The following is a 22,328-nucleotide window of genomic DNA, read 5'->3' on the forward strand; positions in this document are numbered from 1 at the left end:
CAGATTTTATAAATAATTGCCTGTCAGGCTGTTCAAGATAGACAAACACACAGCAGACCAACAAAAACATGATCTGTCATATTTCTGAGAGAAATGTATGTTGAGTCTTCATTCTTTGGGACTTTAAGGAGACCAGTAAAAAATAAGTGCCAGCATTTTTCCTGCTTATGCATATTTTAAAATGTGAAATCTGGGAGAGAGACAGCAACAGAAGGAATTTTGATTCCAGTACCCTGTGCCTGAAATGGTTTCTTCTGTCTGTATCCCTGCAGATCGAAACCAAATACAATAAATGCTGGTGTCCTTTTAAAAAAGTCTGGATGTTTACAGCAAGCATATAATTTTCCATGATTAAGGATGCCAACAAAAATAAAGAGTGATGATAAAAAGGAAACTTTAATCATATATTTCAAGAAGCACAAATGGAACATCAGAAAACTTCCCCCTTCCCTCGCTTAATACATTGTACACATTACTTTTACTCCTTTACACACACAAAATTTTCAGAAAACAGAAGCATAAGCAGACGAAAGGGAAAGGGAATTTACGAAGGACAGCAATATTGAATGCATGATGTTCACTTTTACAATATTTTGGTTGCAAAAAGACATTTTTCCATTTATTTAAAAAAATACACATATATTTAAAGCTTCAGCAAGCAGGTCCAGAAGAGCAGGACAACAAAACCACCTACAAACAACCACAACAGCACAGAGCAGGAGTGAAAATTCAGACCTCACATACTAGGCACAAAGGAGGAGGATGGCTGCACTACATAAAATACTTTGCTGTTCTCCTCTTGATCCCTTGAGTGTTCTGTATTAACCTGAGGCTTAAGTTGGATTCCAAGCCTGAGCTCAGGGCAGCTGAAGAAGACCCCTGACCTGTGGGTACCACAGGGACAGCAGCAGGATGTGCCAGCAGATCCTGGTGAAGGGCTGAAGCAGGAGCCCTTTTCTCTGCTCAGGCATCAACGTGGTTAGCTCTATATTTGTACAGGTTTTATGGGACAAAATGAATGTGTTTGTGAGGCCAGCAAAGGCTGGGGGAGCAAAGGGACAGGAGCAAGCATACAGGCAGGGACTGAGATTTAAAAAAAAAATCTTGGAAACAAACAACATTAGCTAAAATATATATTAAAAAAAATAAGGCAAAAAGAGCTGGTTTCTTCTTTAACCAAATCCAACAGTAATGCTGCCTTTGTCAACAACTGGGACAACATCTGCTTCCTGCAGCAAACGCTGAGCAAGTACACAACGTTAAGCCCTTGCCTAGAACCACTGAGACAGACACAGTTATTGAAACATTTTAGAATGTATTTTTCCAAATAGTGTTCCAATCCAGTGCCAAGTCACTGCAAAGGCTTTCTTTGATTTTGGACAATGATGGCTCAAACCTTAGGAGATGCCAATATGGAAAATTTGGGCGTGAGCACTTTGCCCATCTTTGGGTCTGCAAAAAGCCAAGTCTCCAACTGGTAAAGTTTAGTTTACCTGAACTTTTTCTGAATATCTTTGCATCCAAACTTGGTATGGCTGTCATCAAAATCCCCTCACTGGATTAAACCAGGCTATACTCTGTGCACACTTACATTAATTGGGAGAAACAAGTGGAAATTAGTGGAAAATACTTTTCCTTTTGGTAAAAATTGCAAAGAAAACTACATAACCTTTATACAACCTAAGAAACCAACACAACCCAGTCTATCTCTGGCCTCTTCCTGCCCCATCCTGCTTTACAAAAAAACATCTCTTGGAGAACATACAGACTTCCAGACACTTAAATAAAAATGACATGGCAGTCAGAAAGTCCCCTGCAAACTCCAGCATTGTCTGAGCTACATTCTTTGTCCACCTACACTCTATCCCAAACATCCTGCCATTAATTAGCTAAATGTTCCAGCTAGTAAACAAGAATAACGATTGAGGGGGCTGGAAAAAGAGACAGAGACAGCCAGCAGATAGTCACAACAAACCAGCCCACTCACTGGTACATGGAGACATTGGAGCTTGTATTTTTTTTCCTTCCATGGAGGGGAAAAGAAAATCACCTTAATATAATACTGTCTTTCCTGTTGCTGCAGCCACATCCACATCAGCAGGCAAGAAAAGTCATCCCATTCCTGCGGTAGGCACTCTGTCAGGGAGAGAGAAAATCTGTAGTGAATTATCACATCAGCTTAAACAAGGGAAGGAGGCAGAGAGAAAGGCAAGGCTTTCTTCCTGTTTTGTAGGCTATTCTGGCTGCAATCGAATAGTGTGCTTAATCTTAACATTTCTGGTGGGGAAGCTGTAAGCAACCACTTTGTCTATTAAAAAATCAGTGTGGTTAACAAGTGGTTAGTGACTATTTCAGGAGTGCAAGAGATAGGCAAAAATGTAACATCCTCCTTTGTTAATTGCCTGCAAAATAGATGAGGACAAAAATACACCATTATGCTGAATCTGTTTGTCCTTTACAAGCACGTATTCTGTACTCACCATGCTTAAGAATCATTTCTAAACTGCCTGAATACTCTATAAATTATTGAATAATTGCAGTTTTCCAAACCTAATTTATAGTTTGAGTCTAAAGTTATATAAACAGACACTGGCATAATCCCCACCACTCCAAACTCAAATTAATCTTAGAGACTCTCTGGTCAGTAGGAAATAATTTGATATCCCATATATTGTAACCTGGGATGACGTGTTTCCAATGGTAAAGAAGCACAGGAGTTAAGTAGCACTTGAGAAAATAATTTTAAAAGATCCTGTGACACTAAAATACCTTTCATGCATTTTTAACAGCTCTTTCTGAATCAATATAGGAAACTATACCTTTTAATGTCACTGGAAACCCTATAATGTAAGGAGATATTCTCAGCTTAAAAAATACCTTTTTTTTCTATTAACAATATCTTAAAAAAAGTAAAGCAATTTAAATAGTTTTGCTTTATTTGGTTCACCTTCAGCAGTCATCCTGTTTTAAAAAAGAAAATGTAGTCAACTATTTCATTACAGTTAGTGCTTGGTCAGATTTATTTTGTACTTCTTCAGTTGAAGCACTTAGGAAGCGCCATATATAACCACCATTTTTAGTGGTTCTACCAATTTCCTAATTAATTTCAGACAGATCAATTTCTTCTCCCTTAAACTAGAATTAAGAGTAACATTAGGAGTAAAGGATAACCTCAAACAACTTTGGATATAAATAGCATTTATACTGAACTGTAAAGAAATCATTTCAAAACCAGCAAGGATGTATTGAGAGAGACATTTTACAGACAGTGAATATGCAAAAGGAAATATGTACAAGATGTTCATTACAGCATCCTTTACATTAACACCACACTTCAGTCTGGAGATCTAGCAGCATATGGCATTAAAGTCAAAGAGCACAACATCAGCTCTGGGATATACAGCCAAGACATGACAGTACCACCACAAACAAAACACAAAATAAATCCAAAGACTCTATACCCAAACATGAAATGCCCAAAACAGACTAGCCAATAATTTTGAAAGGATCCAATATATTCCCACAACCACAGAGAGAAAGTCCAAGGCAGTTTGGATGTTCAGCTTGTCCAAACCATTATGGCCGGCATTTGGAAGTGGATGCAAAAGTAATATTTTTAGCTGCTTGACCCCAATAGTTTCACAGGGCTTTATAACCCAAGTGACAACCTTTAACTGTAAACAAAATATTCAGGACTACTGTGCAGTTTGCTTGGAGACAAATGATCCTGAGTAAAAAGCTGGATCTACATGAAAGATAAAAGGTTGCATTTTGTGAGAGGAATTTTGGTTGTGAAGCAAAGTTGAGCTTGGCTGGGTTCACCTGGGAAATAATAAAGTTTAACATTTTCCAACACAGGCAGTGTTGTACAGTCAGTTATATCCCTGCAAAGGTCATTTCAGAAGCCAGTTTCATGGCACACAGGATAACACCTTTGGAGAGCTGGGCACACCTACCAGTCTATATTTAGTGATATATTACAACAAGTGTGGCTATAGTTAGGATTGAAAACTATTTCCTACTTCACTCCCCCTTTCACATACTTTAAACTTTCTGAAACATTTGCCCTTGGGCTGAAACTTCCTCTGCTTTAATCTCTGCCTGAAGTTCACTTTCTTTGGAAAGGACCAACAAAATTCCTGAAGCCATTATGAAGTTCAGCAATAATGAAAACATTTTTTCCTTCCCAAGCCAGACAAAGTGATTCTGATAGATGTATACTTCTTTGTGGAATTTAGCCATAAACTGAAGCATTTTACCCAGAAACCATCTGTACCTTCAGCCTCAGAATAAAGGTAATTGTTTTGAAAATCAGTATTTCAGAGGAGGGAGTTTGATTCATCCCATTCCATAACAAGATAACACTCATTCTCATTTTGATACATTACTAGATAATAAAGGTTAACCTCCGAAACACTTCTATGCAGAGCAAAAGTATTTTACAGACATCCCATTTTTCTGAGTTATACCAGATATCTTTAAGATCTATACAGCTGAATTTGTGATACTGAAAGACAGATCTTTACATGCCAAGAATCATGAAGAGAAACAGCAAGATGTTTTTCGTAAAACTCACATGTGTATGTGCCCTTGCAAGAGTTTAGATGTATGTGGCAGACATTTAATGTGGTTGGAGATAATTTACAGGGTTTGGATGACACTTCTGGGTGCTTTATGCCACTTTGGCAGCATCCACATTTAAAATTTTTTTAAAATATGATTATTTGGCTCAGAATTACAGATAGAAGATGATGCAGGCTCTTGATGTGGGATTAAAATAGCTGTATCCATTTTGCTGAATATGTCTTGCTGTCAAGAGATAACATAAGCCCATGGTTCCTCCTGGAGCCCTTTTTGGAAAAGTGTCTACTGCATCCAAATTTTCTGTGTGTTCTCTCTTAAAATTTACTACCAGGCTGTGCTTTGACTTTTCCTGCTGTAGCTGAATCTCTGCTATGGTTTAAGTTCTGTCAGCCTCTTTGTACCCAATATGTGCAGAGCTAGTCAAGAAACCATCTTTCAGACATGGGGAGGAATCACCTAACCTGGCACAAATTAGACAGTTTGCCTTCCCAGAATGGCTTCCATGCCATGGAAGTTGATCAGAAGTTGATCTATCCTTACTTTAAATCCAGCTCTCACAGGAACTCTTGCTGCTCCTTGATATCACATGACATCTTTCCTCCTTTTCTCCTACCTCTTTGAAGATAGAAGAGCAGATTGCTGCCAACCAGAGCCAGAGGCTGCACAGGTTGTGACAATGTGAAAGCAGAAACATGACCTTCATCTTGTCCAGGTCACTCTTACTACCTGCTCCCATTTAGGGGAGAGTTTTGATGATTTTGCTTCTTAGTCCTTCCTTCCCAGTCCTATCCTGACCTAGTGGGTCCATCCCTGCTCATGGCAGAGCACGGTTGGAACCGGATCTTTAACACCTCTTCTAACCCCAACCATTCTATGATTCTACCCCATGAAGGCATCTTGTGAAGAACCTTCTCAGGCATCCTCTATACAGGAATGCTCCCTTGGAAATGTTGCTCCTTCAAGTTGTCAAAGCACACTGGATTCTGACACGGGATCCTCTTTGGCAACAGTATCATTATTTAATCAGTGAAGGCAGGCTTTTTTCCAACAATCTGAAAGGAGCCACAGTGAAGCAGAAAAGATGGGCAGTGTTCATTGCTGTCAGTTGTCTAAAAGCAACATCTTGCTTTGCCCTTAGTTTGGTGAAAGAAGAAAAAATTAACAGCTTAAAAAGCCAGCATGGCACAAGGGAACTTGGCCAAGCAAATCCTCAAATTTAATGAAAAATCATCCATTTTCTACTCCCTTTGTTTCTGGTCACATTTCTCTCCTGTAGTGGGAGCCCAAGGCAGTGTCATTATGAAGGACCAAAAAGAACCACTCGAAGAAAAGGGCAGCAAAATTCGTGTCCACACAGTAGGTCCCATGAAATGGGACAGCTTACTGAAGAGTTCACAGGACAATTTAAGGGACTGATAATTGTGGGGTTTAGCAATTTAGGAGAAAGAAAATGTCTTTAAACTGAAAGAGAGTAAGTTTAGATTGGATATCAGGAAGACAAGTTCCCTGTGAGGACGGTGAGAGCCTGGCACAGGTTGCCCAGAGAGGCTGTGGTTGTTCCATCCCTGGCAGTGTCCAAGGCCAGGTTGGACAGGGTTTGGAACAGCCTGGGACAGTGGAAGGTGGCCCTGCCCATGGAAGGGGGTGGGAACTGGATGATTTTTGAGATCCCTTCTAACCCACACCAGTCTGTGATTCTGTGATTTACAGAAACAGGTCCTAGCCAAACATGAAGATGTGTGAGTACTCCTCAATGAGACTAGATTAGGACACCAAGACTTTTGAACAGGCATCTCAGCTACAAATGATTTCCAGTTAACAATTTACACTAGTGCATAATTTCACAGCTGTAGCATGATGAGAAAGAATAATTTTGGCAGGAAAAAGAAACAGCTGTGATTTTTGAGTGGGCTGATGCTGAATTTTTATTTGGGATAAAATTTGGAAAGTCTGTGGTAAAACATCTCCAGCGGGCACCCAAGACACCAAAGTTTATTGGGCCAAATCCTACATTGGTTTAAGCCTGCAGTTCTCCTTGCATTAAAGTTAAGCACAATGTCACACTGCAGGCCTGTTGTATCACTTAGAGATGTCAAATCCTGAATTATAAGCCCTGTATAAGTGAGTTACAGAACAGCATTTATAAAACGTGAAGTCTCCCTTTCTTGGTGTCCTCTAGTATGTGTGTGGGCAAGTGGTCTAATTACAGTGCATAAAGTGGAATGGCAGACAGAGACATCCAAATCAAAGAGCAAGCCCTGGCTGAACTTCATTATTGAACATAAATGCAAATAGGCACATCTTGTTTCTGACATGCCACGGTCCTTTCCACCTTGGGTAATTTTACTCTATTCTCTGACATTTGCATAAATGTAAATCAAACAATATGACTAAACCAGGTTTGTGATAGGGGAATCATATGCAAAACTTCTTTCCTTAAATAATTCTCTTCATGCAGCTTTACAGTGTTACTGTGAAAATCAGGGAGGGCTGGATCTCAGAGAGTGAGAGCCTTTATTTAAGAACAGTGGAGGGAGCCCTGCCCTTTAAGTAAGAGACATTCTTGGATCAGACACTGGCTGGCAGGATGGAAAAAAGAATGTAGCATTAACTTTCATTACATTCGAAATAACCTGGAACCCATAAACCACCAAGATTCTCTAATTTTAAATCTACTCCTTTTCTCCCTTTCTCTTCTTTCCATTTTATTTGGGAAATGTTAACTTTGAAATTTCATTAGCTTGCCATAATATCAAATAGGTCACCCCGGACAGATTCATAACTCTTTGTACATAAAAACATCTAGATTAAAATCCCTGTGATTAAAAGGTTACTCCTCTAATTTTTCCCAGCCTGAACAGACCAACCACATGCAAAGAAGTGTCAGCTTATTTAGAGATTAAAATAATAATTAGTTTAAGAGGCAAAATATGAGTAACATTGTTTGAAAAAAGAAAATCCATGTGTTCTTTAGAATTAGTTGCTTCTGTTTAAGTTTAAATAAATTTGTGAGGAAATAAACTCTCTTTATAAAAAGTGCATCCATGTTACAATAGAAATATAATGGATAATCCTCCCTCCAATTTAAAACAATAGCACTGAAGGCTCTAATTCCACAAACCCATCTTTAATCAGCAGCCAAAGCACAGATGTCTGATATTACTCAGAGGATGAGGGAGCGCTTTATGTACGTAATGTCTTGTACATGGTCAGTAATGAGTAACACACCCCGAATATGCATCCATGGACACCCAGGTTTAGCACATTACAGAGTCACTTGTACGATGCTCTGGCTGATCTGCCCTCCTAAGCCATGAAATCTCAAGCCATGAAATCTCATGGATTTCATCTACAATGAGGCCAGACCAATGTGCTGAGAGCTACAGCATCCATTCATCCATACCATGAAGTCCCCCTGGAAGCCCAACCACATTAGAGCTTACACTAGATTCCAGGAAACCTCAGTCAGGTGTAAGAACCACCAACAGCTGCATTCCTCAGGTCTGTTCCTTGAGTCAGCCTGGTGAGACACCAGGGACAGCAGCAGTGTCCATGCCAAGAGTACCTGTCCTCAGGAAGGGGCTGGAGACCACGAGAACGCTTCATGTAGGCGCCCACAAACATCCTGCAGTGATAAAAGCACTACTCTAATAAACCACCCTTCAAAAAATGCTTCTCAGCAAAGTCAGCTGTGGGCTTTGGTCAACCTTTTATCTGCCAGTGGCATAAACTTCTAAAATAGTTCTGTAAAACTAGGCTGCTGTACAGGAATGGGACATATCCAGGATGTATCATCCAAGTCTGTTAAAGAACGTAGTCTAGATCTCAACTATCCAACTTTTTTATTGTTGTTCTCTGCTTCTGGGATAAACAATATTCCCAAGGCGGATGGAAATGTAGGATCACTGGAAAACAAGGACCAAATGAATTTCTCAGACACCTTGTGCAGTACCACCAGTGGATGGAGAACAGAATGTAAGGCTTGTACTGCTGTCCTCCAGTGTATTTGGCCAAAATTGCAATGCTGCAGTTAAACAGAAAGTGCTGCTCTCAGCTGCGGGGCTGGTATTGTAAAAAAGAAAAACAGGGCAAAAGGATCATGGCTTCTGTTGCAGCAAGAACTGGGGTGTGGGAGTGGGGTACCAAAGTCTGCCAAGAAAAAAAAAGAACAAAATTGGTGGGGAGAGAGGGATCATTTTAAGTCTCTCAGAGGGTACTGTAAACAGTGGAGAAAGAAGGAAAAAAGGAACTATAAAACAATCCTTGGCAGCCAGCTCTGCAAAACAAACATATTTTCACAAAGTCTTTCCCATCACTGCCACCAGCTTTAATGGACATTATTTGTCTGAGGGCAAGAAATCCTTTTTAATTGTCAGAGGAAAAGTGACGCTGCTTTGCACACTGATAGAAATTCCTGTTCCAAGCCCTGCTTTAACCACACGCTGCTCTCCATTCACAGTCAGGGAGAAGAATCCCTTCCCCCAGGCTGCAAAACCTGTAGCAGGGCTCCCTCACCACTCTTCCCTGGACAGCATCAGCTGCTTCTCCTGGGGAGAAAGTTGAAATCCAGCATGTTCCTCTTGCCATGGGTCCAATGGCCCATACCTGCCTGCCCAGGACACACTGCTGGCAAAGCACACAGCAGCTCTCCACGGGGCACCAGACCTTCAGGGATTTGACCTGTTGGAACCCAGCATAATTGGGAAAGCTTGATCCCCTCACCAACTGGATACGCAGTGGCTCCTGAGTGTTCCTGATCTCCTCATGAGCAGTGCAATTAGCTCACTTGTATTTTTACTGCCTCATGTCAAACTGGTGAAAACACCTGGAGTTGCTCAAAGGTCAAACTCTCCTCTCCTGATGTGCTTCAACTCACTGCTTTAGCTGTATGGCAACAATAATGTACACAGGGAACTTTATTATGTCTGAGAATTAAATTAAAATGGGAAGTCTTGAGACTTTAGGTATGATTGAACACTGAAACCTCTGGTTTATGACTCAGGGCACTGCAAAGTCACAGCACTCCCATGTGAAAATATACCACTAACAATAAAAACTTGTTCAGCCTGAGAGCAATTCAGCACCAAACAACCTGGATGGCTCCCAGTCTCCAGGGGTGACTTTATTTGGACTTTTAAGGTTTTTTTTCCACTGCTGTAGAAGCTCAGGGTTTTTTCTAGGAAGTGACAGAAGAGGTTAAATTCCCCCTCTGTGTCACCACTGCTCATGACTTCAGCACAGGAGCTAAAGAGCAAATTTATTTGGAAACAATATGGTGTGGTACAGTCGTCTGAGTACAAGGGCAGGAGCCAGGGCTGGGCTCTGCTCCCAGCTCTGACACTTACTTGCTGTGTGGCCTCAGACAAACCACTTAGTGCCTCTGTGCTTCCATTTCCCCTGCCTTTGAAACAGAAATACTATCACTCACTGAAAAGCCTTTTTTGAGGATTGCCTGATTACAGAGCTAATACACAACACTTTAAATACATTGCATACTATGCCATAATTATTATTTTCATTGGAGTATAGCTTCCATTGTAATGGTTAAAATACCAGATGTATAGAAAAGGATGCTGAAATTGACAGCTATTGCATAGGAGGAGCAAAGGTATTACTTTGAAATTAAATTATTTGGGCAAACCAACAGAACTCAACTACATTTTTCTCTTAAAACTGCTGAAATTGTAATGAAAAGCAGCATCTAATGACATTTTGCAACACATTTTTCCCCCACCTCCTGAAAGCATCCTGCAAACGCTCTCTGCACAGGCCACAGCACCTCTGCTCTCTCGTTGATTCAACAGAGCATTTCAGTGGGGAAATGAGAACCCAACCAACAGCTCAGGTCTGTGAAGAGAGGAATTTTCTCAGGCTCCGAGGCCCTTTGCTGGTGGCAGCCCTGGGGTGTGGCCACTTCTGGCCCTGCTCAGCCCTGACTGATGTGCTCTGTCTGCAGAGGGGCGCCGGCGCACCGGAGCGGTGGGAGGTAAGAGGAATTAAGGTAATGCATCAGTGGCTGCCAGTGAAAGAGATGGGAAGAGGGGGGGAAAAAAAAGGGAGAAAAAAAAGAGGCAAAAGAAATATACTACTTCAATCAAAGTCTGAAATTTGTAGAAGTGGTTTTGGTCTCAATATAGAAAAAATATTTATCCAAGAAACTCCTACTCGGGTGCGAACATCCTACTTCTAGTGGGATTTTGTTTGGCAAAGTGCTGTGAAAGACTGGAAGCTAATACAGAACATGTCTATAAACAAATATATTTATTTAGTACAGATTGACACATTCACTAGAGTATTTCAGTGATTACACGTGTAAAACTATTTCCTATGGTGGTTTCCTTTTGTGATTCTGCTAATTTATTCAATCCACCCCATTTTCATGCATTGAATGTTATGAACCATTTCAGCCACCCAGACTGAAATGCATTTAGAGACTACATGCCTGTTTTTTCATTTCATCATCTACACATAATTATTTGGCGATATTAGGAATTTGAGCTCAAATGGAAGCCAACCAACATTTTAATAGCTTAAAAATCACACAAAATGAAGTCTGCCCTGAGGTTAATGAATAAGAGCCAAATCTTGAGGCTCTTGCTCAGTTTTTACTCACTCCTTATTCAGGCTAAAGTTGAATCAATTGTAGTTGGACTGATTAAAACCAGAAGAACATATATTTGGACCTTTCTCTCAGGTAAAACTGAATAAATTACCTAGGATTAGGCCTCAGAATGGCATCCAATCGATCTTTCACATGTATTTCTGCAACATGTTAAAGAAAAAATCCAAGTGCTGAGGCAGTTTAACCAGTTAAACCAATATTTTAGCAGCAGAATAAATTACTATACACTACAGGGTTTTATGACATTTATATTAGAAATAGCCTTGAATCAAAATAGGTTTCCTGGTCCCTCTGAAAATCAGGATCAAATCCAAACTTAAAAAATAGTTCACTAAGTATGAAATCCAAATGCCCCTATCCTTCAAAACAAAGCTCCATCCTTAATTTGAACATTAATCCAGGCATTTATTGATACAGGTATTAGATTTTTTGATGACGGCAAACATTTCTAATTGAGGAAATTAAAGGTTATTTAATTACATGCAGAATGTCACAGTCCTTATGCAAAGAATGCAATATGCCTGTAAAAAATACAAAGCAGAGCAGTTAATTGCTTTGAACAGTTAACACTTCACTAGTAATTGGTGATAATCACAGAAGGATGCTTCTGCATTAAGTCACAGCCCATTTAAGTATCGGGCCAGTCTCGGCCAAGTAATGACACATTTATCCCATTCAAGCCAGATTTAACCATGAGAATTTGGAAAAGAAAGGACTATGAATGCCTGGTTTCTTCAATATATGCAAAGCAAGTAAAAGAAAGAAAAAATAGGCAACAAGAATGAAGTGGTGAATGTGTAGATGTGGCACCTGGGGACTGGTTTTAGTGCTGGGCTTGGCAGTGCTGGGTTAATGGCTGGATTCAATGATCTTAGAGAGCTCTTCCAACCTAAATCATTCTACGATTTGTGAAAAGCACCAGATCCCGACTGCGTGGCAGTGGCCCTGCTCACCACCTCCTGCAACTCCATTTCAATGCTGAAATAGGCTGAGCACATGAGGAGCTGGACTTGGGGATGGCTTTGTTTGTCAAGGCGTGAGTTGGGACATTTGAAGGGAGCAGTCCCCTCCTGGCCAGCACTCATGCTGCAAGGCCTGGTCCTGCTCTCCCCAGCATCTCCTACCTGCAGGACAGACAAACTCCTTCCTGTGTTTAGCAGGGTCTGATGAGCACAGAGCACGCCAGTGGTACATTGGGAGTGTGGGAACACTGCCCAAAACCTCGCAGGCTCCTGCGTTGGGCAGCCTGCACAGAGCCTTCACTGCACTTTCAGAGAGCTGTGGGCAAGTTATGAGCTGCAAAAATGCACCAAGGGACTTGGGATTCCAAGGAAGGGAAGGTCTTTTGTTACATTATACTTTTTAAATGACATTATTTCCACAATCGTATGTTGGAAAAGCTGGTTCACAAGTGGACACAGACTTCAAGTCTCTCTAATGTACAGCTCAAGTTATCTTTAATCTTTCTAAATGTCTTTCTGTCCATCTGTTTCTTACCTGCCTAACACCTTGGCCAAATGGGTCATCCCAAGGACACTGGATGGTTGCTGAGAATAACAGGATTCCAAAACATCTTTCCTAGATGTGACTGAAAATTCCTTTTGGTAGGTTTCTGACTGACTGGTTGTGGGTGGGGGTTGGCAAAGTAATATTTACTTTGTGAAGCAAATAAGAACTCAGCACACCCAGAACCTTCATACTGTACTCCTCCCCTACAAAGACCTAATTTCATATGTCTCTTCCTATGGCACATGTTACTTAAACCAAACTGATTTTGAAAGGTAAGGACAGACCAATGCCATCAACAATATCTCAGTGGTCTGAGCCATCACATCAAACTCTCTTTTCTTCTTTACGGTGTCTCATCTTTTTCCCTTGTATCTAGTTTAAGCGCAGACACAATTATATGCACATCTATAAAACTGATACTCGTCTGAAAACAAACTGGGCAGGCCACGAGATTCTTCTGGCCGATTGCCATTGTTCAGTCACTGTATATGGGTTTAGGAATAGAGATGGATTACTCGCTTGCAACCCCACCATGGGCTTTTCATGATATCACAGCCCATATTTTTTTAATAACATCGAGGAATATTTAAATCCTGTATGGAAATTTTTTCATACAAACTTCTTTGATGTTAGAACATTTTGATTTGTGTGCATGCTGACACCAGAACATCTCGATTACTGCATGTTCATTTATCAGAGAGAGAGGGGTCGATCCCGTTTGGATGTGCAATTAGTGCTTCAAATAGATAACATGGGCTAATCATGCTGACAGCAACATCCCCACTTCCAGTGGCTGGAAATAAGAGAACACTAAATAATTACTGTAAATGAAGAGTTGGTTCTCATTAATTGTTACTGTTAACTAAAACAATAAAAGAGTTTCTATTTTAAAAAAGCAGAAAGGTGGTAGGGAAGTAAATGAGCCCCAAACTTAGAACACATTGAAGTTCCTGGATTTAAAGCTAATGGGACCCAGTGGATCCAGGCTTCGGCAAAGAGAGAGCTGTTGTCTCTATCACATTATTTATTGTAATAGTGTAACTCCTTTTTCCTTTGTTTCTCCTTTTCCCCCCAGCAGAATGGCAGTTGCTAAGAAGGGAATGTGAAATCCAGGTTTTTGTCTCTCCAGTAGCTCTGAATTTCCTGGCTTTTGTGGAACGAAATTAGACCCTGAAGTCACTTATGTGCATTTTGTTTTGGGTAATTGACACTAATTTTTAGGTTGCATCACTGACATTCATCAGCACTGCTCTCAGAGGACTAGAGTTAAGGGGCCACAATAAAAGGGCATGATATTGTTTCTTTTGTTTTATTTTTGGAGCACTTTGACTACTCTATACTTTTCCCGTGGATGTTACATTCTTTTTGGGTGAGACAGTTTAAAACCTTACTGACTGTCTCATTTAAAAGAATGCTTTGGCATTACGGTGAATGCCTGGCTCCAGAGGCTGGCTCGAGGCTGGTAAAAAATTCAAGTTGATACCTTTTGTCTATGTAACATTTTGAAGAAAACTATGAAGTGACAACACATTTCTTTTAGAGAGAGCCCTGCTGCCCATTACAGATGTTTCCCATATGGTAAGGGGAAGGTCCCTTCCCCCTCCACTCATCAGTGTTCTCACATCGTGGCAGGAATCTACAAAGACAACACGGCTGTAAACGACACCGCACAGAAGCCTCCAGCAGCACAGAATGCCAAGGAAGAAGCTGATTTTCACTGTCAGGGCACCAATAGACTCCACTGCAGCCCATTGATGGGGAGCATTGTGACTCCTCAGCTTCCTGTTTCACCAGGGCGTGGCACAGAAACCCTGGAGTAAGGAGCCAAGAGAAGCCAGACTAGGTTTCAAATGCTAAAATGATGAGATGGAGAAGATAGATTAATTCAGTGGAGATTACTGCAGACTATCACCCTACACCAACTGGTGAGCTCAACACCTTCCCCCTCAAACCCTCATGGGTGGGAAGGAAAATTCTTTCTAAGAATTTTTAGGGAGATCATGATTTTTAGGGAAGAAGAATTTGAGGCACTTCAGTGAGGCTAAGTCCTGTTTTTTGGACACTGGGACATAGTCACACAGACAGGCTCAAAGGTAGGTCCTGAAAACACACAGCCATTGGGTAGAGAATTGGCCTGTTGCCTCATATTTTGCCAAGGAGTTCATCATCCTAGCTGTACTGAAGATGTTTATAAATTCCAATGTTTTTTGGATACCAGAGCAATTCTAACACTCAAGTCTTGAATGCAGGTGTGACTTTCAAAGAATTTAATGTGTCATTGAGACATTTTGTCATCTCATCCACTCCTTTCCTAAACTGCCAAAATTATCTTATTTCAAAAGTAAACTTCAAAATAAATAAGAACCTGAACATATGTGGAGTTTGTGATGAAAAAAAAATAATTTTTGTCTATTTCCCTACGCTTTTGGTTTTAGACAAGGTATGGAACCATCTAGGTTAGTCTATATTTAATTTATAATGGACCATTGTTTTTTCATGCCAAACAATCTCAGTAATATACATACATATTAGTTGGTATATTTTGCCATTGGTTATTATATATTTTTGCATAATAATGATATAATAGCTAACATTTCTACAAAATAAACACTAATGCTAAGATTTTGAAAACTAGCTACTGTTCTTAGCTGGCCATTTCACCAGTGGCTATGTGGCTAAAACCTTACATAGGCTAAGAAAGAAAACTGAAATAATGTCTAGTTAAATGTGTCTTCTTTGTTTTTTCATTATTACTTCCTTCTCAGCATTCTAAAAGGTGCACCACTATTAACTCACTTCTTAAAAACTACAATATTTCCCCCAATAATCTGAATAATCTTTTTTTCTCTCATCATATTTTCCTGTTCACCTTTTCCTGCTCCTCACAACAGCATTTTTCCTAGTTCTTTATTACCAACTCTACTCTGCTCAATTTTAATTAAACCTATCCTTCTATTCATCTGTCTTTGCCCTCCAGTTCAGCTTATCCACCCTTCAGTTTCCAGCCCATCTTTCCATAACTCATCATTTCCATTCCCTTTTGACCAGCCTATCTGCCTCTGCTGTTTTTCTTTCCAGTCTGATTTCTGCAGGTCCTCGTCTCTTACCAACATCATCTCCTCTGTACAGAAGCGAAGGGCTTCTGTGTCTTAAAATAATTCCATCCAAAATTTACTTCATCCTCTCCCGGCTACACTGGGGCTCTACAAACACATCTGCAGTTGTTATAGAAACTGTGGAAAAATAGATCTACTGCTTGTTGTAGGACACATGAAGAGTTTTAGTAATACCAAAGAGGGCATTGCCCACACAAGAGGGGAACTCAATGCCTGTGAATAGGAGCAGGAGAATCCTAAACACCAATTTGGAGCAGCCAGCAGCTGTCACTCAGGGCACAACAGAGCCCTCAAAAGCTCGCGGGAGCTTTCATACTTCCTACAAGCTCAAGTCTAATATTAGAATATTAGAATATAAATGAAAAATGTCTTTTTCTCTTTTTTTTTTTTTTTTTTTTCTCCCCGTAATTATTCAGTTTGCTTAAGGAGAAAAAAGTAAGAACGAAAGAAGGAAAAAAGGCCACTTGCCACCTTGGTGTCAGAGAGAGAAGCCTGCTGGTGTCCAGTCCATTGCAGAAATTGCTAAAAACCACTTCACCTTTGTGGGAACATTCTCCTGCTGAAAGGCTGGGTTTGCTATCCCAGAAATGGTGACATGAGGTTTGCTGAGACTGGATGAACTCGCAAGCCATCTTAACCACCAAACTTTTATTTATTCTTGATAATTTGATGTCACTTAGTGTCACTTAATTGTTCCACATTTCCTTAATTTGTCTTTAGCTGGGCATGATCCAACTGAAAAGCAGAGCCCCCAGCACATGAGAAGATATTTCAGTAGAGGGTGTTTTGGGGTGGTATTTATTTCTCCAGGGGTGCTATTGATGGGGTGAATCACTGATCCTGACCAACTGTGACCCACTGATCTTTGTTGGGGGAGGAAATTCTTTCATCCTCAAGAAAACAACCCTTTTTTGCTGTGTTCCTTCAGCACCTGTGGTACTTCAGGTACTACAGGTGTTACAGAGAATAAAAAGGGGGAAACAAAATGTAACAAATAAACAAACTAATAGATAAAAAGACAGATGAGTAAAACTTCTTGGTCCTGATCTGGAAGGGAAGACAGCTGCAGATTCAGCTTTGGCTTTTGAGATGACTGGGCCAGGGAGTCAAACAGGGGGACATTTTTGACTTGTGGGCAAATTTTATCAGGCACCAGGCAGAGTCAACCCAACACTTACTCACAGGCCACTTGCCCAGCCTGAAAAGGGACAATTTTCAGTCTTTGACAGATTGGACTTGAACAGGGACCAGAAGTGAAAGCATCTATTGTCTATTATCCATTCCAGCCCCAAGACTTCCAATTTCTCATTTACCATGTAGACTGTTCAGAAAAGGTTTGTCAAGCAACAGCCTCTCTAAACAAATTACATTGAAATTCCTTATACTGTGCCACATACTTGACTTGCTGTTCCAGAAAGAGCCACATAATAAGTTTCTAACAAGGACACTGGTTATTAAAGCACTTCCAATTTTCTAGGTCAAAGAGGTGAAAGGCAAACTCAAAATAATTGAAACAAAATATTCTATAAATCATGGGTGTTTACTTACAAAAAGAAAAGAAAAAAAAAAAGATATGAAGAGACCTGCTGCTACACTAACCAAAACTCAGCTAGCTATTTTGAATTACCACGTTTTTGATGAAAGCAAAATTTAAGGCGCCAGAGTTGGCTTTTGGAAATACCCAAACAGTTCAAAACCAAACAGAGCTTAGCAGCAACTGGATCCTTCTTTCTTTTCCCACTTCTTCCTCCAAAATGTGTAAGACAGACATGGCAAAGAAATACACTGGTAATGCATGCTGCTCCTTTTTTATCCACTTAAATGTGAAAAGTAGGTACTTTTTTAAACATATGTTTGCTGAGGAAACCCAGGGATTTAAACTGAGATGTGCAAAAGTTCTTAATGCATTTTGTGAAGAGGAAATTTTTCAGAATTGCCATCTGTATCTCCTACTTTTGAGAAATATTAAGATCTGAGCTATCGGAAAATAACCTTGCATTATCTCACTATGTTTTGAGATATTCTTTTTCACAGTGTTGCATCTTTATATTAGTACACAAGAAATTTTTTTATGCAGTTTTCTTCTTTAGGAGACACACCTCATTTATCAACTTAAATACGTTTGAATCCATATTTACTGTGAAAACTAACAGTTTACCCATTTTTTCAAGGAACATGGTTTTTCAAGAATACAGTTAGAAAGATCTCCCATTTCTTAGTTTTTTAAGTTTTTAACTGTGATAAAATTATAATTTTTCAGTGGTTGAGTAAAACCCATGGAGAATGCACATGCACTTAGGTAATAAAATCATAGAATCACTGAATGGCTTGGGTTGGGAAGGACCTTAAGATGATCTCATTACAACCCCTTGCCATGGGCAGGGACACCTTCCACTAGACCAGGTTGCTTGCTGATTAACAATAAAAAGAAAAAATGAAGGGGCGGATTGAAGATCTAAAAGGAGGGCAAAGGAGCTGCAATCTGCCTTCTCATTTGGGGCATGGACCAGCCCAGTATAAGTGACACAGTGAAATCAGAAGGAAGTGTGTGAGAAGAGCTGTGGATGCTCCCATCCCATCAAGACTCAGAGGAATCGCTGTTGGTGGCCTCCAGGGACCCCCAGATGTGATCCTGCCCCACCCCACACTTCCTGGCAAAAAAAAAAAAAAAAAAAAAAAAAAAAAAAAAAAAGAAAAGAAAAGAAAACAGTTGGGGTTGGCTGTGGTACCACTTGCCTTCCTTCTGGGTGAATCCAGAGGAGGCAGGGATCAGGATAAATTATAGGTCCCTGCAAAAGCTGTGTGTGTTTCTGCCGACGCCATCTGGAAGCGGTGGTAATGCCGCTATTAGTGGGGGCGTTACTACAGAGGATCTGCCGCCTCTATTGAAACCAGCCATGCTGTGTGCTGGCTCACGATGCATGTTTGCTCTAATTTCCACCCTGACATTTCATTCCTAAAGCTGTCAATAACCCGTTAACCTTCCTGGCACTGAAACTCTAAAACCAAGTCCTGTTTCAGCTCTGATTTTGAATCTCAGTTGTGAGAAGCAATACCAAAGACTAAGTTTACAATACACCACTGGCCTAATCTAAATCATGCTATTAGTGGGGGGGGATTTTTTTCTTGCTTATACACATCAGAAAGCAGGATACAACAATGTGATATCCTAAAATTAATTCCTTGATTGGATGGCAGAATAGCAAATGTTCTTTACTGGTAACTGACAGCTTCTGCAGATTTCAAAGGCCAGAAGTGTCCTGTAATCAGGGGAATTGCTCACACTCAGTTCATACAGTTTTAAGTCAGAAGAGAAAATTAGATCATCTGGTCTGACCTCCTACATGCCACAGACCACAGAATTTCAGCCAGTTGCCCTTGTTTTGGGCCAGTAACCGGTTTAACAAAAGCATATTTTCCAGAAATTCATTTGATCTCCACTTGCAGTCATCAAGAACGAGACAATGCAGAACTTCACTTGGTACTTTGTTCCACTGTTAATTGCCTTGTGCCTTATTTCTAAGTTGAATTTTTCTGGTATTATTTTTCTACATAAATACAAGTTACAAGAACAGCAATTACAACTGTCTCCACAATAATGGTGACATTAATGTGAAAAGAGCATGTCCAAGTGGGATGCTAAGAAATGTTTTGGCCATATGCACAGGAATATTTAAGTACCAGCTGATCCAGATGAGCCCATTATTGGATTTACTGAGATGTCTGAATCAGATACAAAAGGATCCAACTATGCAGATATTTTAGTTTGGATCAGGGGTATGCTTTTGAAACAAATCTCCCATTCACCCTCATGTACTGCACATCATTTTGTACTGTAGCACGATTTCAGAGCACACTACCTAGTCTTTTTTTGGGTAAAAGCAAATCAAAAGATGCACTCCAAACAAGCATTCAGTGAACAAGGCCAGATTGGACCTAGTGCTAGACTGAAAGTAAACCCCACTGAAATTCTCATTGTGGGCATGGAGAGTGAGCACCAACTATTTGTCTTGTACACATCTGCTCCTATTTGTACTGCTGACAAAAGCACAGAATCATAGACTGGCTTGGGTTGGAAATGACCATAAAGTTACAACCCCTCTGCCACAGGCAAGGATACCTTCCACTAGATCAGATCACTCAGTCACAACCTGATTCCTAAAATTCCTAAAGCAGTCACAGTCTAATTCCCCTCATTTTTCACAAACCTCATGCCAGCAGCAGTAGAGAGCAGGAGATCAGGATTTAGTAAATAATTTCAGAAGAACAGTAATAGGTGGAGTTGATTTAGTTGATAAACTGGGTATTAATCCATAATCCAAAGAACAATGGCAGTGATCAAAACGTACTACAGTCAAGAGAATTCCTTTTAGTTTTTCCAGTGCTATCTTTACTTTTAGAAAATAACAAATAATGTAGACAAATTCACCTGGCTCATCCTGAAAAGATCAAGTCAAAAACTAAGAGGTTCTAGGAGAACCATCAGGAAGAGACAATGGTAAATACTGACAGGGAAAAAGGACAACAAATCTGGCCTAATAAATCACAGAATTCATGATTCAGAAACAGCTATTCCACAGTATTTCAGAGATAGTTTGGCTAGTTGTTCTAACTTTTTGTTACCAGTTAATGACCTTCAATATATTGTCCACGAAAAGAACAAAGTAACATCTTCAGAACTTTCATCCATTTACCCAGTCCAGAGACACAGGCCAATTAAGTACTTTATTCTAAACGAAGCTTAAAATGAGACATGCAATTCCACACAAGACCACTTAAAGAAGTTGTTTTTTGTGGCTGCCAGACCAGCAGTGTCATTCTCAGAAATAAATCTCAGTTTCTGTGTGGGGCAGAAACTACCAAGAAATGAGCTAAGAGCAGCAAGAAGATGGACAGATCAATGGCTTTTAAAATATTTTTTTTTATTTTTGTTGACAAAACGTCCTGGAGAGACTATAAAAGCCAATGCATGAGTGACCATGGCAAACCAAGATTTATTATGGAGCTCTTGAGGGAAGTGATTGGCACAGCAGAAGTAGCTCTTAGCTCACCACTGTTTTCTGCATTTTTCAAATCACAATTCCTGTAAGTATTCCTTTGCTAGAGTTGAAAGGCAGAAGAGGTATCAGATTGGCCACTATGACTCCTTTTATATCTCAATTCCTAATTATCCCATCTTTACAGAAGGCAATAGCATGTAACTTCTATAAAGGGAGTTAATAGAAATGTCAGCTTGTGTTTTCAGAAGAGCACAACCTCTCATTAGTTTTTGTATTAAAAAAGAAAAATTTTCTGTTTTCTTCAAATACTTGTAACTTTCCAAATGATTTATCTCTTTCTCATTTCTTTTATGTTTGGGATTTCTCCTTTCTAGGATGAAGAAATAAAGCATTGAAATATTCCAAAAACAATGAAAGTACTTGTCCCAGCCAGGGCCAAGTACCAAGACAAAACACACAGAAGCTTTGCTCTCAGCCTCCCAGCAAAGGTTTGTCAATCCCCAAGTCTGAAATACACTTCAGAAAAGTGTAAATAGAGTTCATGCTGATCTAATCTAAGACTTTTTTGGATAGCCAGGACAGGAAATAGGTGCTAATTTAAAATGAGATTTTAGGGTTTGGACTGTCTGTGAAGGTAGTTAACATCTACAACTACTTTTCAAAATATAAACTTGGCCTTTGAATACCGATACAACTGAAAGAAAAAAGAAATTCCCAACAAAATGGGGAATCTGAAAAGAATAACAAGGTGATTTTGAAATCCTTGTAAGGTTCCGAGAAGTCTCTTTGTCCTTTGACTCTTTGGCTGCTGATGCTGGATATATGCAAACAGTAATCAGTTCCAGGCCTGCAGTAGCAGTGCTCACTCATAATAGAATAAAATTACAGCTTACATAGGAACTCAGAATTGAGAGAAATCTCTGACTATTTGGCAAAGAAAAGTATCAGGAAAGCAGAGGGGTGGAGAAGAAAGGTTGCAAGGAATAAGAAAAGAAAATTATACTGTTCAGACTAATTACACAACATAGAAGAGAAGAGGGGCAGAAGGACAGCAGCAGCAGAAGGATTACAAAGAAAGCTCAAGAATAAATGGATGTGGCACAAGTCAAAGAATTTGACAATGCAGACATTCAGGGATCCTGGTCCACACATCACTACCCCTGGAGAAATGTCCCTTCCACTGCAGCTGCATTTTCACCAGGAGATCAACACATTGTCTGATGGACTGGCACGTGTAATGGCAGTCTTCAAAATGAAATTCAGTATACTCCTGTTGCCCCTGGAAATCTCACCTTCCTACCCAGTTCTTGCTAATGCAACCAGTTGGCCTGGAAGGATGCCATGTGTGATCATCTCCTGCATTACAGCTTTCGTTGCTAATGCTGGAAATGAAACCTCAGGCACGATAATACCAAGAGTTAACACACACCAGCACATCTATGCCAGCTCAAACCAGTTACGTTTTTCTGACTCTGTGGTGGTTTTGAGTTTTCCTTC

The 22,328-nt window shown here is 40.1% G+C and overlaps 1 protein-coding gene across 4 annotated transcripts in view; it reads right to left on the reverse strand.

Moving 5' to 3' along the window:
• Positions 1–377: 377 nt before the first annotated feature.
• SUPT3H (SPT3 homolog, SAGA and STAGA complex component) overlaps positions 378–22,328 on the reverse strand; it is a 256,330-nt gene continuing 234,379 nt past the window's right edge. For all 4 annotated transcript variants that reach the window (XM_063423657.1, XM_063423677.1, XM_063423687.1 and 1 more), the window contains exon 12: positions 378–2,136. In XM_063423657.1, coding sequence (XP_063279727.1) covers positions 2,095–2,136 — 42 coding nt within the window. In that variant the 3' untranslated portion in view covers positions 378–2,094. The remainder of the gene's footprint in view (positions 2,137–22,328) is intronic.

Source organism: Prinia subflava, chromosome 2 (genome assembly GCF_021018805.1).
Source record: "Prinia subflava isolate CZ2003 ecotype Zambia chromosome 2, Cam_Psub_1.2, whole genome shotgun sequence".
Lineage (NCBI taxonomy): Eukaryota > Metazoa > Chordata > Aves > Passeriformes > Cisticolidae > Prinia > Prinia subflava.